Here is a 17,826-nt window from a genome sequence, read left to right on the forward strand (position 1 = left end):
GAAAATTAAATGACTAAAGTTAATAAGACATAGAAACAGGTAGTGAATTTTATGTGACACAAACAATTTTGATATTCTCAAGTACCTTATAAAAATGTGTGTACAATGATTTTATGTAGCTTTGAATGTATACCGTGGTTTTGCTCTTCATTACTCATTCAATAGTCATTAAGTAAGTTCCCCCAAATTATAGTAATACTGTTCAGATTAGTAATCTGAGAAAAACTTAAAATAATAAATTAAAAATTGTAATACTAATGGTCATAGAGCAAAAAGAGGAAAATAAGGAGGAAGAGAGAGGAGATGTAAGAAAACTTCACTGAGACAAACAGAATTATTAGATTGAAGGAGCATGCCAGATTCCAGAATAATTTGATACAAAATGCTCAACACCAAGACGGCTTGGTTAAATTAATAAACTTCAAGAATGAAAAAGATCTCTAGGCATTAAGACTGAAAAAGCAAATATATTGGTCCTCATGAACAGGTGATGTTGGAAGAAAATGCAGCCAAGTCTACAAAGTTCTAAAAGAAAAAGTTTGATGCAGGGATAGTATTAGACTCGGGCAAGATGCCATTCAAGTCTAAGAGCCACCAACAGACATCCTCAACACCAAGAGACTAGGAATTCAGAACACAGACATCCTTCTGGGAAGAAAAACTGCTGATTGACAACATGCATCCAACCAAGAGCTGAATCAAAATAAAAAAAGCCATGAAAAGTGATGTCAAAGTAAAAGCACCAGTGCTGTCCATTGGAACAATTGTGACATGGAACCAAGGCTGGAACATGGCAGGGGCCACCCCAACCATTCACAGCAAGGGCTCAGTCACCACTGTCTGAAATGGAAGCATTTCATTAAAAGCACTTAATGTCTTAATAATCGTTTTACTTAATCTTTTTTTAAAAATATGTACTTTATTGATTTTTTACAGAGAGGAAGGGAGAGGGATAGAGAGTTAGAAACATCGATGAGAGAGAAACATCGATCAGCTGCCTCCTGCACACCCCCCACTGGGTATGTGCCCACAACCAAGGTACATGCCCCTGACCGGAAGCAAACCTGGGACCCTTGAGTCTGCAGGCTGACGCTCTATCCACTGAGCCAAACCGGTAAGGGCTGTTTTACTTAATCTTAAAGAGATCTTTTAGGAAAATATTTTAGGATGAAGAAATATTCTTTGAAGCTTAGCAGGTCCAATTTTACTTCAGTTCCTTTTCCTTTCATTAATGTAAAGGAAAATTAAATTTTAATACTGTTTGAATAGCGTGCTTCCTCTTAATAATCTAATTCTAAGGGAAATACACTCTAAGTTCTAAGCAAGTGACTTATAGAATCCCTTTTGGCAACTCCGCCCCGTTATTAGCTGATGAGCGCCTGAATGCAGAGAGGCCAGCAGCAGCAGGAAAGGAGCACCGTCCGCACAGGGGACCCGGCATCCTGTGCGGCCCGCCATGGGAAAGCTCTCCGGTTCGGGTTAGCGCCCATGGAGGCTCTCACCTCTTGACTCATTTATACAAGGATAACAGTTCTCTCTTCCTCAAAAATCTTATGTGATACAAACACTTTACATGCCAGTAAATGTTACTGGCAGGAGAATGTGGGACTTAAGGTAACAGCACAGGAAAAATATCTCAAAAGATAGGACAGTGCTCTATTGTGTTAACAAGAGGTTGAATCCAACCAGACAGTCCATGCTCTGACCAGGCTGGAAAAGGAAAGCTTCCTATTGGAAAGGGGCTGCCCAGGCACCGAAGGGTTGGGGAGCTTCATTTGAGGCTGGCAGCAGACCTGTTCTGCCCTTTAGTTTCTGCTCCACTGCATTCCATACACCTGGAATCTTTCCTCGTCTTTGCTTTCACTTGCGGTGGTTTGAAGGACACTCCTCTTTCTTTTTGTACCATGCGGAACTGGACTTCATCTTTAGGGAGCCCCACACTCCCCATTCTCAGCCCGTGAGGGAAAAGATTCTTATTCTCTGACACTGGATTTGAGGCTGAGGTTGTGTAACCTTTGGAGCTGCTGCAATCATTTGGCAGCAAAGAAGGATGGAGCTGAGCTGGAGGAAATCCATGTCACAAGAAAAACAAACAAAGAAAATAGGTCCTGGTGACACAATTTCAATATCTAATAAGATTAGGCCAGAGGCCAGCTCTACACCTATTCACTTTCTTAAGTCATTCACTCATTTTTTGCTTAAGCCACTAACTAAATTATGCCACTAATTTGTTCATTTGTTTTAGTTGAAACTAATACACACAAACCTTTAAGGTCAAGGTACAGCTCAAATGTCAACTCTTTCAACCTCCCAATTAAATATAACTTTCCCCTCCTTAAAACTGCCTCTGCACTTTATCTGACCGTGTCTTCCAATATGTACACACAGAGCACAGGGCTGTGTGTACCCACAACTACTGTAGACAGAAACCCTCCATAGATCTAGACTTCCAAGACAGGAATTCTTATTCTCCCAGCAACAGTTATCACAGTGTCGGGCATGAAATAAAAGTTCAATAAAAGATTGTTCAATGGCTGGCTGGACAGATGGATGGATGTGGTTCCAGGTAGTTTAATCTTATGAGTTAGAAATCAATGACAAAAGCCTGTTACTTTCCAGTCTTACTGTTAAAAAAATTCTTGTAAAATGTCTATGGCCTCCATCCCTGAGCAGCAAAACCTACTCTTTACAGATGGAGAAAGCAGAGATCTTGGCTTGGGTTACTTTAAAATATATTTTTTTATTGATTTTTTACAGAGAGGAAGGGAGAGGCTAGAGAGTTAGAAACACCAATGAGAGAAACATGGATCAGCTGCCCCCTGCACACCCCCTACTGGGGATGTGCCCGAAACCAAGATACATGCCCTTGACCGGAATCAAACCTGGACCTTTCAGTCTGCAGGTTGACGTTCTATCCACTGAGCCAAACCAGTCAGGGCAGGTTACTTTAAATTTTTGCTTCTTTCTCCAAAACATAAAAGGGCACATGGGGGGTGGGGGGAGGGAGAATCCCTTTTACTCACATATTATTCAACTAAATCTACCTTCGATCTCCCCTACCTCCACCCCATGAAAGGAAAAGCAGCTGTTCCTGGCTCTGAAACCAAGTCTCCTGGGTGAAATCACAGAAAACCTTGAAAGTGGGTCATTTGACAGTGTCCTAACTCCCGGAAGCAGCCTTTTATCTGCCCATGGATGCTCTTTTTAGGCCTGCATTCAATCCCAGGGAGATCACCAAACACCAATAAGATGCAAATTTACTGATAACTTCATGGAGGGTACCAGGAGAGCACCAGGCAGGGAAGGGAAGAGAAGCCAGCCAGACACCTGGAATGCAGAGGGCAAGGGTGCTCCTTAGAGTTTGCACCCTTGGCTCCTGGCTCCCCCCACCCCCCAGCCCTGACCCTAAGGAGACCCATCAGGATCTGCCTTTTCCATTTTCTCTTTAGCCAGCAGACCTCCCGTTCCTTGCCACAAGCTTTGCCACTGCATGATATATATCCACCTCTGCCCTGGCCTGTCCAGCATGCCTCTCCCCAACCTGCTGCCAATGATTCCAACTTCCGGTCTCGGGGACTTTTTTCTCAGTTTATGATCTCATCATACCTCCCAAACTTTATTAATCAGTCTTTTGCTTTCTCCACTCAACTGTAATTAAAGCTCTTTCTGGCTACAAGCCTGATGGCCCCGGATTAATTACCCCACCCAATCTGGTCAAACTTTGAGATATGACACCCAGACATGGTCTCAGCTCCACCTGCATCCTAGACCCACATTACTCTTGGGTGGGACGAGTACTCAGCATCCCTATCACACATGATGGAAAGGGTGGAAGTCACCTTGACCTCTAGGTCAGACAGGCCCTGGCCTTCTCCCCACCCCTGCATCTCTTCACTCTTGCAGATCTCACTCCCACCTGCACCATAACCTCCGTCTCCTAATAGGGCTCACTGTTCCTTGGTTCAGATTCTTTGCTTCAGTCTCTGTTGGGCACACAAATCCAACAGCATGGTGGTAAACCTCCTCAAATCATTTATGGAATGAAGTGAAATATAAATAAGTATGCAGCTAAAGAAGCAAATACTGCTCACCCTGTTCCCAAACTCACCCATTTCAATCACAGTACCACAGTACAGAGAGGACCTGATCTTTCCACTCTCTGCATTCACACCCATCAGTGGATTTCCAACAGAGTCCCATAGGGTGACATGTACACTTTGTTTTATAAGTCATTCACTGGTAAAACAAGAGTAAATTGCATGAGAAAGGAGCAAGCTGAGAACATTCTATGTCCTGGAAATTATAGGATAGAGCCCTGATTCCTCCAAGCTCATCTTGTCTGACCTCAACCCCTACTTTAAATGCACACTTTTTTCCCCCTTATCTAAAAATTCTTTTTATTTGTGTATCTATATTATAAGCACTGTGTGTTTTACTAATACTCTGCATCCTCCTCCTATTAAATTTGAGTCTCAAACAAATCTCATGAAAGACTTTTCTTTTCCTGCACCAACTCATAACATGGTTTATCTTTGGATAAAGAGCACTGTACAAAAAGGAGGTAACAATAAATGTTAATTAGAGTCTTATGAAGGTCTAAATTCAGCAACCTCTTATTTGCTATTTCTTTTCTTTTTTTAAAAATTGAATTTATTGGGGTAACATTGGTTTACAAAACCATACAGGTTTCAAGTGTACAACTCAACAAAACATCATCTGCACATTGTTTTGTGCACACCTTTACCTGCAGTTCCTGAAAGGCAGCAGTCTCCATGCTACCTTGGCCTGCTCCTCCCACCTCCATGCCCTTTCTCCTTCCTTATATGTCAGGCTATGTTGACACCCTCTTGGGGCTGCCTTCCCCAGCAGATTTAGGCTGGACAGGTGGCCTTTTCTGAGATCACTTGCCTTTGTGCCTACCTTCCTCTTTCTTCTGCCCTTAAACTGACAGAGCACACACCAGACAGGAATACTGGCAAGGGAGACTGTAAACTCAAGGGCAGTATAATAAAGGGAATTATCAAAGCACAGAATGACTGACAATGGTTAGTGGGTTTCCTCATAGCACCCTGCAGCCCAGAACGTTAAGAGCAGACCTGGTTCCTTCACCAGACTGTGACCTCACGGAGGGCCAGGGCTGTATCTATTCATATTTATACCCTACTAGTGGCCCAGTGCATGAAATTCGCGCATGTGTGTGTGTGTGTGGGGGGGGGGTTCCCTCTGCCCAGCCTGCACCCTCTCCAATTGGGGACCCTTTGGGAGATGTCTGACTGCCGATTTAGGCCCGATCCATGTGGGCCTAAACCGGCAGTTGGACATCCCTCTCACAATCTGGGACCCCTGGCTCCTAACTGCTCACCTGCCTGCCTGCCTGATCACTCCTAACCCCTCTGCCTGCCTGCCTGATCGCCCCTAACCTCTCTGCCTGCCTGCCTGGTCACCCCAAACTGCCTCTGCCTGCCTGCCTGATAGCTCCTAACTGCCCTCCCCTGCCAGCCTGATCTCACCCCCAGCTGCTCTCCCTTGTAGGCCTGATCTCGCCCCCAACTGCCCTCCCCCGCTGGCCTTATTTCACCCCTAACTGCTTTCCCCTGCCGGCCTGCTTGCCCCCAAATGCCCTCCCCTGCCAGCCTGATCACCCCTAACTGCCTCTGCCTCCACCACCATGGCTTTGTCTGGAAGGAAGTCAGACATCCGGAAGGTGGCTGGTCAACCCAGTCTAATTAGCATATTACCCTATTATTAGGATAGATTGATTATACAGGATAGGATTGCTTAAATGAGGGGGGGGGGAGCCTTTTTCAGCAGGAGGAGATGTTCTTGTCAGACAAAAACACATAATCCCTATATCTGGACTGATAGCCAGCCATATGCACTATACTGCCAAACAGGTCATTAAAAAATTGAACCGCTTTCTTACACCTTACACCAAACAGCTGTTGCCCTTAAAACCCCTCCTCAGCTCCCACCTTAGGTTCTGCCTTTGCAGTTCACCCAGATTAGGTTCTGATTGGTCGATTTCTATGCCAGTCAGCGTCAAAAGCTCCGCCTCCTAGGCAGCCTCTGGGCCTTGCAGTTCACCCAGGTTTGTTCTGATTGGTTGGTTTCTATGCCAGTCAGCGTCTCCAGGCCTATCTCTGGGCCTGATCAGAGAGGCGGGGCTGATCAGTAGCTGCCCCAGGCTGCTGGTAAGCAGGCTGAACTGCTGACCTCTCGAGGAGAAAGAGAAGCTCGGCTGCTGATCAGCCACGCCTTTCTTTCTCTGAGAGGTCAGCAATTCATCCTGCTCGCCAGTCCACGCCCACCAGAGCCTGCTGCATGTGCAGCCTGGCATTCGGTCGAGCCTTCGGTCATTTTGAACAATACAGACCCTGGTTCTTTATATCCTATCTAATAAAAGAGAAACATGGTAATTAGCGTACATCCGCTACGCTTCCCATTGGCTAATCAGCGAGATATGCAAATTAACTGCCAGCCAAGATGGCGGCCGGCAGCCAGGCAGCTTGAAGCTAACATGAGACTTGCTTGCTTCAGTGACGGAGGAATCCAACGTTCCCTGCCTGCCTTGCCGGCCTCTGAGCTTGCAGTTTGAAACATTGTAACAAATATAGAAGCTAAACAAAACCCCAGAAACCTGCTTTCAGCCCGCCCGGATCTCAGAGCTGGAGTTGATACAGTGTTTCGATTATAGAACCCAAACAAACCAGATACCTGCTTTCAGCAGCAGAGGCCTCAGAGCTGGAGCCAGAGCTAAAGCTGGCCCAGAATTAAAAAAAAAGAAAAAAAGGAGCAGTCGGGAGCTTCAGTCACCCGCCAGCCTGAAAACAGCCCTCAGCCCCTCACCCAGACTGGCCAGGCACCTCAGTGGGGACCCCCACCCTGAAGGATGTGTGACCAGCTGCAAACAGCCATCATCCCCTCACCCAGGCTGGCCAGGCACCCCAGTGGGGACCCCCACCCTGATCCAGGACACCCTTCAGGGCAAACCAGCTGGCCCCCACCTGTGCACCAGGCCTCTATCCTATATAGTAAAAGGGTAATATGCCTCCCAGCACTGGGATCAGTGGAGCCGAGAGGCCTCCCGGCACCGGGATCAGCGTGACAGGGGGCAGCGCCCAAACCCCCTGATCGCCCTGCGGCTCTGTGTGTGACAGGGGGCGGGGCCACAACCTCCCTATCCGCCCTGCTCTGTTCGTGACAGGGGAAGGCGCCCCAACTCCCTGATCAGCCCTGCTCTGTGCCTGATAGGGGGGAGCTCCCCAACCCCCTGATTGCCCTGCGGCTCTGTGTGTGACAGGGTGCGGCGCCCCAACCAACCCCTCCCCACAGGCCCTGCTCTGTGTGTGACGGGGTAGAGCCATAACCTCCCCATCGGCCCTGCCCTGAGTGTGACAGTGGCGGCGCCCCTCCCCCTGATCGGCCCTGCTCTGTGGGTGATAGAGGGCGGCGCCCCAACCCCCTGATCAGCCCTGCTCTGTGTGTGAGAGGGGGCGGTGCCCCAACTCCCCTACCGGCCCTACTCTGTGAGTGACAGGGGGGAGCTCCTCAACCCCCTGATCGGCCCTGCTCTGTGCGTGACAGGGGGGAGCTCCCCAACCCTCTGATGGGCCCTGCTCTGTGCGTGACAGGGTACGGAGCCCCAACTGCCCTGATGGGCCCTGCTCTGTGCATGACAGGGGGTGGTGCCGCAACCTCCCCATCGACCCTGCCTTGAGTGTGACAGGGGGCGGTGCCCCAACCCCCCAATTGGCCCTACCCTGAGCGTGACTGAGGGTGGCATCGCAATCTCCCAATCCGTCCTGCTCTGTGCATGACAGGGGGTGGCGCCTCAACTCCCCAATCGGCCCTGCTCTGAGCCCGACCAGGGGCTGCACCTAGGGATTGGGCCTGCCCTCTGCCACCCAGGAGCAGGCCTAAGCCAGCAGGTCGTTATCTCCTGAGGGGTCCCAGACTGCGAGAGGGCACAGGCCGGGCTGAGGGACCGCCCCTCCTCCCTGAGTGCACAAATTTTTGTGAACCGGGCCTCTAGTATATAGATAATTGACAAAGCTGTAAGATATTTAAAATGTACATGATGATGAGTTTATATGTGTATAGATTGTGAAAGTAATCCTGCCATCTAGTTATTTTATACATCCATCACCCCACATACGTATCTTTTTTATTTTTTGGTGAGAATATTTAATTTCTACTCTCTTAGTGAATTTCAATTATATGCTACAGTGTTATCAACTATAGATGGCTTTGCAAACATGTGTTGAGAAGGCTCATGTAAAAATATTTTCTTGTCTATCCCCTTTGTCTTCTATTTTATTTTTTCTACCAGAGGCCCAGTGCACGAAATTTGTGCACTCCGGGGTGGGGGTCCCTCAGCCCGGCCTGTGGTCTATCATAGTATGGGAACCCTTGGGGGATGTTCGATTGACGGCAGGAAGCAGGCCTAAGCCATCAGTCGGACATCCTTAGTGATGCCGGGAGGCAGAAGAGGCTCCTGCCACAGCTGCTGCACTTGCCAGCCATGAGCCCGGCTTCTGGCTGAGCAGCACTCCCCCTGTGGGAGCACACTGACCACTAGGGGGCAGCTCCTGCGTTGAGCGTCTTCTCCCTGGTGGTCAGTGCGCGTCATAGTGACCGGTCGTTCCACCATTCAGCCGATTTGCACGTTAGCCTTTTATTACATAGGATGACATAGCAGAGGGCCTGCCACATAGTAGGAAGGTGGGCTGAAAGAATGGATTCCACAGACATGGTGACCAAATGCCAACAGCCCCACTTTAAGACCAACTCTGGTACTGCTCTTTAACATGTATCCTAATCAGCTCAATGTCCAAGGGTAGAGTGATTTATTCCTGGAGAAAGTTGTGGGTTATTTCTAGGACCTAGGTTTTGTGCAGAAAAAGCAAGTTTAGTTTTTTCAGTAACCACTGGTAAATTGTGAAACTGTGTGAACTGTGTATGATTTTTAGCAATAGGGTCAAATTTTTTAGCCATCTGCCATGCTCACAGGTCCAGAATCCTGTCCTCTTGCTGACTGAACCAGCCTTGTCTATTGTACCTGGGGAGAAATCCACCCCTGACCCCCCACACTAGAAGTGGGGCCACTTGTATGCTACCACACTCCTCACTGTAGGAGTGGGAGGTGGAAACTGTGGTTTATACAACTGCTGCCAGCATCAGTTATTAAAACTGTACAATCTAGATATCAACATTTACAGGTGAGCAGACCACAAGGAACCACAGGACCCATAAAGGGAATCAGCAGCCAAAATGAGCAAACTGATTCTCAGCTCACACTTAAAAAAGGGTAATACAGAAACACATAAAACATCTAAAAATTGCTTCTCTTTTTTTTTAATCCTCCCCTGAGGATATTTTTCCATTGATTTTTAGAGAGAGTGAAAGGTAGGGAAGGAGGGAGAAAGAGAGAGAAACATTAATGTGAGAGAAACACATCAGTTGGTTGCCTCTCACCCACGCCCAACGGGGACAGGGATCAAACCTGCACCCAGGTATGAACGAGCCCTTGACCAGGAATCAAACCTGAGTTTGGTCTGTAGGCTGACAGTCTAACCCAGCCGTGGGCAAACTACGGCCCGTGGCCGGATCCAGCCTGTTTGAAATGAGTAAAACTAAAAAAAAAAAAAAGACAGTACCCTTTTATGTAATGATGTTTACTTTGAATTTATATTAGTTCACACAAACACTCCATCCATGCTTTTGTTCCGGCCCTCCGGTCCAGTTTAAGAACCCACTGTGGCCCTCGAGTCAAAAAGTTTGCCCACCCCTGGCCTAACCACTGACCCACACTGGCCAGGGCCTAGGTTTATTTTTTAGGGAGATTAAAGAATATACTGCATAGAACAGGCTGATAAGAAAAGCATACTGAGAACATGAACCATTTTTAGCAATTAAAAAACCCACATGAATGCTAAGAAAAACAAAACTTATCATAGGTAGTAAATAGTAGAAAGGGGTCTCCTAAAAAAATAGTTGGTAAATTATAAAATTGATTCAAGGAACTCTGCGAATCTGGAAGAAAAAAAGCGAAGTAAAAGAACTAATGAAAAGGATAAAAGACGTAAGAAATGGATTTGGAGTTCCAATATCCATATAGCAATAGTTGAAAAAGAAAAAAATAAGCAAGTGAAGGGAAATCAATATATAAAAAAGCAGAAGACAACATCTTTGAAATGAAGACTTGACTTTTCAGATGAACACTATCATAGAGGAGCATTGGGGGGGAAAAGACCTATATCTAATACAGCCTGAGCAATCATTGCAAGAAAAAAGAAAATAATTATATGAAATCCTTAGGAAACTAAAACTGATTAACCACAAAGAAAAAATATCAGACAATAACTGAATTTCTCGTCTGCAACACTGGAAGCCAGAAATTTATAAAGCAATGTTTATATATTCCAAGATGAAGGAACTGTGATGGTGACCCCAGAGTTTTACACCTAACAAAACTTTCCTTTATGTGACAGCAAAAGAACATGCAAGTTAAGACACTTAAGGCCTCAGAAAGTAAATTTTTTGAAAAACAAACAAAAAATTACTCAAAATAGTTTAGGCAAATGGGAAATTAATCACATTAAATAATTCAAGAAAGGGGAAGATATGCTGTAGAAAAAATTGTGAGCAATGAGAGAAATTAAAATCTAAAATATAGATAACAAGTAAGTTATAATGTGATTAAGACACTTAATAACTGTTAAGAAAAGATGATTAGACAAGAAGAGGCATAAAAATTTGGCAATAATCTAGATAGAACTAAAATTTCATGTTATTTTAACTAAATCTGGGTGTAGGAAAAAAAATGGAGAAAAAGACTCAGAAAATATGCTAAAGCTTTTATCTTATCTGGAAGAATAGTGGCACTCTACTCTTGATAAATGTATATACATACACACAAATATGTTGTAATATGCTTGCTAAAAATTTAAACAAGAGTAACAAGAATATATATAACATAAATATATGCATATTTTATATAGAGAGATAGATAGATAGATGTGTGTACTCTAAAGAATACACATTTTTAAAAAAATCCTAGGAATATACTAGTTCAAAAAATATGCTAGGCCCCAAAGAAAACCTCAATATAGTCTAAGATATAGAACTCTCACATATTAAGTGATCAGACTATAGAAATTAACATCAAATATAGAAAGCAAACATTACAAGCTACTTGAAAAGAAAACATTAATAAGGAATATATGACCAAAAGCTAGTACTTTGAAAAGATCACTGAAATAACCACAAATATATATTAAAAATAAGAAAGAAGATATAGTTACAGGTATAAAGGAGATTTTCAAATTATGAAAGCTAAAAGCTAACTCAGGATGAACTGGAAAATGTTCCAGAAAATCTGTCAAGATCCAAAGTAGATCAATAGCATGGAAAAATAATCTACTCTTCAAAAAGGCACCAGTCTCAGATGGTTTTTCAAGAAACTTCTATAAGCCTCAATTGCTTACATCCTTTAAATTGTAGAGCAGAGAAAGGATATAAATAGTAAGATTTTAACATTTATTGCAAATATGTGCAAGGCACTATGCTAAGTAATATATATATATTATTAGAGACCCGATGCACGAAATTCATGCAAGGAGCTTGGCCCTCACAGCCCGGCTGCCTCAGCTGGCCCTTGCAGCCCCGACATCATCCGGTCCGGACAGTCATTCTGCTGTTCAGTCTAATTAGCATATTAGCTCTTTATTATATAGGATTATGTTCATAAGAGGAAAGCTTACAAATTCATTGAAAGAGATTAGTATTCATTGAAAGAAAACTTAAAAAAGAAATCACACATATTCATAAAAATTGATCACACCTATAAATATAGATAATAGCCTAAATAAAATATTATAAATGGAAACTAGTTATGAATTAAAATAATAACAGTATATTATGACCAAATAGAGATTTCCTCCTGGGAATTAAAAAATGGCTCAACATAAAGAAACCTATTAATATAATTCATAATACTAAAAGGTGAAGGGCAACCTTAATAGAGTCCAAAAGAACACTCATTCCTGAGTGTTTAACAAATATTTTTATTTGTTAAAAATAAAACAAAATTCTTAGTAAACAAGAAATGGAAAAGCAACTTTCTCAATGTGATCTTTATTTTTTATTTTTTTAATGTACTTTTATTGATTTCAGAGAGGAAGGGAGAGAGACATAGAAACATCAATGATGAGAGAGTATCATTGATCGGTTGCCTCCTGCACGCCCCCCCACTGGGGATTAAGCCCAAAACCTGAGCATGTGCCCTTGACCGGAATCGAAGCCAGGACCTCCCAGTCCACAGTCCAATGCTCTATCCACTGCGCCAACCAGCTAGGGCTCTCAATGTGACTTTTAAAAGCTACCTAAGAAAGTCAACAATAAGCACGATACTAAACAAGAAAACATAAGAAAACTTTTCATGAAGATAGGAACAAGATAAAGTTGCTTTTTCTAAATACTATTATTCAATACTGTTCTGGCCAGTGAAACAAAGCCACAAAGTAATGTGTGTAAATACTGAAAGAAAAAATTTTTATTATTTTCAGATGATATGATTGTTACCTAGAAAAATTAAAAGAAACTGAAAAACTTACAGAATAAGAGTTCGATATAATTGGCTAGATATAATTAATATACATAAGTTGAGAGGATTAGTGAATGCTAATGATAACCAATTAGAAATAATTAACATTCTATTCTCAATATTATTAAATATTCAAAATTTAACTATAATTTTAAAAAGTTCAAGACATATATGAATACATTATAAAACCCAAAAGATATAACTAGAGATGAGGGCAATTCACCCCATTTTTACTGCAATTTCAATCAAAATCCCAATGAGTATGTAAATTGTAAAACTGCATAAGAAACAGCAAAAGAAAAGCAAGTTATTTTTGAAGAATGGGAACTTGCCCTATCAAACACAAAGCCACAGAGTTCCATATAGCATATGGATTAGCATAGAAATAGTGAGATCACTGGCACAGAACAGAGATTTACAAACATACTCATGACTACATGGGCATTTAGTACATGATTATTTAGGGCATTTCAAATCGGGGCAAGAGTGGATTATTAAAATCTTTCAATGAAAATTGAGAAAAACTGGCTTTTCATTTGGAGAGAAAAAAAGTGAAGGTTTCTACCTTATATAGACCACACACAAAAATAAATACCATTTGAATTAAAATTTTAATTATAAAAATAAAGTCATACAAATATTAAAATAGAATATAAGAAAATATTTTTAACATTGATATGGGAAAAAAAATCCTTCCTAGGATGGCCAAACTAGAAAATATACAGCAGGGCTGGGGAATGCCCAGCCGGTGGGCCGTATGAGGCCCGTGAAACCATTTGGTCTGGCCCTGCCAAGGCATTAGGGGTGAGTTCATTAAATGTTTGACCAACTATAGCAGGCTAATGTTTAAGTTGATAATTGTGTATGGCCCTCGAATGATATTATAAATATCCAAATGGCCCTTGGCAGAAAAATGTTCCCCATCCTTGCTATAAAGGGAGATTGATGGATTGGACTACATAAAACTAAAAACTTAAACACCAATACCTTATGCTGTGTGAAGTACTGTGTTTGCACTACAACAGCCTCCTACAATTAAAGAGATTAATTCCTCCAAGGGGAAAAAAAAGCAAAGGACCCAAATAGGCAACTCACAAATGAAGAAAAAATGGTAAATAAACATATGAAAAGCCGCTGAACCTCAACCTTAAAACTAAGCAAAGAAATCCAAATTCAAATGATAATAGCACTGTTGAGGAATTGGGAGCGGGAGGGGGGGGGGGCAGGGGTTGGGAAGAGAGGCAGTGGGAAGTGCAGGTGGTAAGCCTCCTAGTGAGCCACAGCCAGCTCAGCAGGAATGCAGTTCTCAGAGGGTCCCCTATTCTTCACTTTAAAATTGCATCCCCAAGAACAAGCACACAATACACAAGAAATGTATTGGGGGAGGGTGTCCCAAAGTTCACATAGGTATGCTACTTTTTTGGCCAAAAGGGGTATAAATAAGACCTCAAAAGACTATATAACTTCTATCTGTGTATATATTCACAAAGAAACTCTGGAAACATTCAAACTAGTGACAATGATTACCTGGATGGGAGGAGGATGAAGTGGTGGGAATTAGGCAGATTATAGAGAGAAACAGAGACTTAGCACTCTCTACATCAGTTTTGTTTGTAATTTTTGAACCATATAAATAGTATTATTTATTTTTAAAAATAATTGAAATCTTATGCTGTTTAATGAAAATAATAACTGGAATTGATTTTTTCCATACATACATTCCCAGATAGCGCGGTGGTTAGGTTTTGACTTTTCAGACAGAAACTGCCTGCATCTCACTCATCTTAGAATCCAGCAATACAGAGACCCCATGGCAGCGCTTCTGGAAAATTTCACTTTCTAAAAGGCAGTTTGGTAGCATGTATCAAAATGTAAAATTTTCATGCCCCTTAACCCAGCAATGGCATTTCTAAAAATTTATTCTAGAGAAATTACGGAATAGGGTGCGAAGATGATTCTGCAGTATTATTTACTATAGGAGGAAACTATTACAATCCACTAGCGTGGCATAGCATATTGGTAAAGTATGATCATCGCTACTGATGCTACTTGTTTGTGGACCACACCTGGAGTTACAAGAAGCTCCTTGTCCCACATTCTCAGCTTTGCGACTCCAGATCCCTGCTCCCCATTCATCAGCTACCTGGCTCTTGGATGCGCCACCCACCCACCGGCTCACCTAGTCAGTGTAGGGTTGCGGTGGTTGGAGTTGGCGCAGAAGATGTTGTTGGACTTGCGCGTGGCGTCCAGAAACTGGCACACCGCCTGGCCGCGCAGCTCCGCCAGGGGCCGGGCCTCGTGCTTGAGGAACCACTGATGCGCCTCGAAGCAGCTGGCACAGAGGAGTTGCTCGCACTCGAAACACCAGAAGTCTGCCGGCTTTTTGCAGCGGGTGCAAACGGCCTGCGCATCCACAATCTGCTGGTACACTGACAGGCGCCGCTGCAGACTCTCAAAGAAGATGTTATCGAGGACGGGTCCATCAGCGCCAGGAGGAAGGGACGCCTGGCAGATAGGGCACTGCATGTCCGGGGCCTGCAGGCATCCTGAACACAGTGTGTGCAGGCAAAGCAGCAGCTTAGGGCACTTGGCTTCTGCCTGACAGCCCTGGCAGCGCAGGAACTGGAACTCCTCCTCTGTAGTTTGCTGGGGGACCAGAGGAGAGGGATGAGACCTTAAGTCCCAGGAGTCACCACCCACCACCATCATAGGTCACCTGCCCCCATGGCTGGAGGCTGGAATGGGACTTCATATTTCATTCCAGGCAGTCACCGGATGATGAAAACCCAGGCTTACCAGTATTTCAATTTCCCATTTACTCAGGCCTTCCCACTCTAACTCCACAATATATTGAGCATCTACTTCCCATCAGACACAGTACCAGGTCCTGAGATACAAGGATAAATAGGATACCTCTATCCCTACTATCACTGAACTCAGTTTAGAAGAGATACATTAAGTATCAACCTTCTATAAAGTTTGATGGTTCCTCATAAAGGTAATAAAGGTAGTTTACCTTTATGAGGAACTACCATATGATTTGGCAATTCCACCCCTAGATTTATATCCAAAAGAACTGAAACCACTGACCCACACAGATACATATTTACCCACATTCTCAGGAGCACACTATTCACAACAGCCAAAGGTGGAAACAACCCAAGTGTCCATTAAAGGATAAACAAAATGAAGTACATACAACGAAATATTATTCAGCCTTCCCATTTAAGGAAGGACATTATGCTAAGTGGACTAAGGCAGACATAGGACAAATGTATGATTCCACTTATATGAAATATCTAGAGCAGGCAAATTCTCGGAGACAAAGTAGATTAGAGATTATCAGGGGCTGGAGGAAGGGGAGAATAAAGAGCTATTGGTTAAAGGGTACAGAGTTTGTTTGGGTGATGAAAAAGTTCTGGAAATAGGTCTTGAGGGTTACACAACATTGTGAATGTACTTAATGCTACTAAATAGTATATTTAGAAAAGGCTAAAATGGCAAATCTTGTGTATATTTTACCACGATTTTTAAAAATGCAAAAAAAAGTACTTAATACAGTGCATAGCACATGATAAATGCTCATACAGTTAACTAGTAATATTAAGCGATATTATTCCTAGTTGTACTTATGCAAATAATACAAATTACTACAACTGGTGTTATTTGTGCTTTTAAAAGGGCCTGGAAGAACATAGAGCAAGTGATCTAAGAAGCCCCTTTTGGGGGTGGGAGGCTGGGGGTTTGTTCAGGAGAAGACTAAGGGAAAACTTCCAGGTAGAAAACCTGCCTTGGGAAAGGGGGTTGGGCGGGCAAGGTGTTCCAGGAGAAGTATCTAGAAAACTTCCTGGAGAAGAAACCACAGGAGCTGCGAGGCCTTAACTGATTCACCTCTCCCGTTGGGAACTGGTACTTAGGTTTTGTTTTCCCCAATGTGAGCTCTCCGCCATCCCCTCCCCCCCCGCCCCCCCCCGCCCCCCCGCCCCCACACACACACACACTCCACCACCAGCAAGAGGCATGCTCCAGGCGCGGGCAATTGGGCTGTTACTCTGGGGCCTCCTCAGAGCGGGGGCAAAGAGGCATATCGCCAGCGCGGGTAGGAGAGTCCGGTCCGAGGTGCCGCTGTCCGTTCAGTAGAGAAGAGCAGCCAGAGAGGCTCCCTTAACTCCTCCTGGTGATCTTTTTTCATCTCTCCTCTCCTCTACTCCTACTCGAGCCAAGAGGGTCTGTCTTTTCCTTCTGTGTACTTGACCAGGTTCCCTCTCCCTTCTCACCTCTCCCCCCATCACAGCAAATTCACAAAGCCTAAACCCCATCTCCCCAAACCCAGCAGTACCTCTGTGGGGCTGTGGTCCGGGCTGGGCTGCTGGCTTTCGGAGGGAGACTCCGGGGGAGGCATGGTGGACATGTCGGGCAGTGCGGAGTCCTGTTGGGTCCCCGAAGATCTGGCGGGCGCAGGCTCCGGCTGCATGGAACCTAGTGCAGTTTCGATTCTCAGTTTTGATCTTGGGGGCGGGAGAAGCTTGATGAGACTCACGCGCGCGAGCACTGAATTTCCGGAGCTATCCGAAAGGGGAGGAGCCGGTTCTGGGCGAGTCACTGGAAAGGAAGTGAAACAGTCACTGGGGGCGGTTCTAGAAGCGGAGAGGCCAAACTGTTTGGAAGACACGCCCAGGGCGGGTTGGAGGGAGAGGGAGGACAGTAGAGCACAGCTGGCCTGGGGTCACAGCAAAGTGTCTGAGCTGACACGAGGGGGGCAGCCCCGCCCTGGGCTTTGGGCCATTCATCAGCTCACATGGCACAGCTTTGTGCCAGCCCCCAGCTGGGAGCCTGAGGCATAGAGATGAGTGACGTGGCCCTTGCTTTGGAAGAATCCCAGATCTGGTGGAAGGACAGGCTCCAAAAAGATTTTCACACAGCATTGAGACTGGCTGGAAAGGAGGTTCCTCAGCTGGGACTTGGAACAGTGGGAATTTACCAGGGACTCAAATATTGGGAAGACACTTTAAACAGAGAGAATAGTGCGTGCAAAGGCATGAAGGTTTGAAACAGGATTTAAGAGGGGACCCATGAGCAATGTCAGCCCAGGAAGGACTGGGGCAAGATCATAGATAAGGAGATGGGTCAGTTTTGTGAACTGTAGAGTCAGTTTGGTACCTAGAAACAATGTGATTCACTGTGCATGGTAGGAAAGTCACTTTGACAACCTAGGGGCAGGT

General features: G+C 44.4%; 1 protein-coding gene across 1 annotated transcript in view; it reads right to left on the reverse strand.

Annotated features, from left to right (window-relative positions):
• The window catches only part of PML (PML nuclear body scaffold), a 47,065-nt gene extending 29,956 nt beyond the window's left edge, over window positions 1-17,109 (reverse strand). The window contains 2 exon segments of the mRNA XM_081101588.1: window positions 14,784-15,250; window positions 16,944-17,109. Coding sequence (XP_080957714.1) covers window positions 14,784-15,250; window positions 16,944-17,078 — 602 coding nt within the window. The 5' untranslated portion in view covers window positions 17,079-17,109.
• Between the last annotated feature and the right edge of the window lie 717 nt (window positions 17,110-17,826).

The sequence above is a fragment of the Myotis nattereri genome (assembly GCF_964212035.1).
Source record: "Myotis nattereri genome assembly, chromosome: 1".
Lineage (NCBI taxonomy): Eukaryota > Metazoa > Chordata > Mammalia > Chiroptera > Vespertilionidae > Myotis > Myotis nattereri.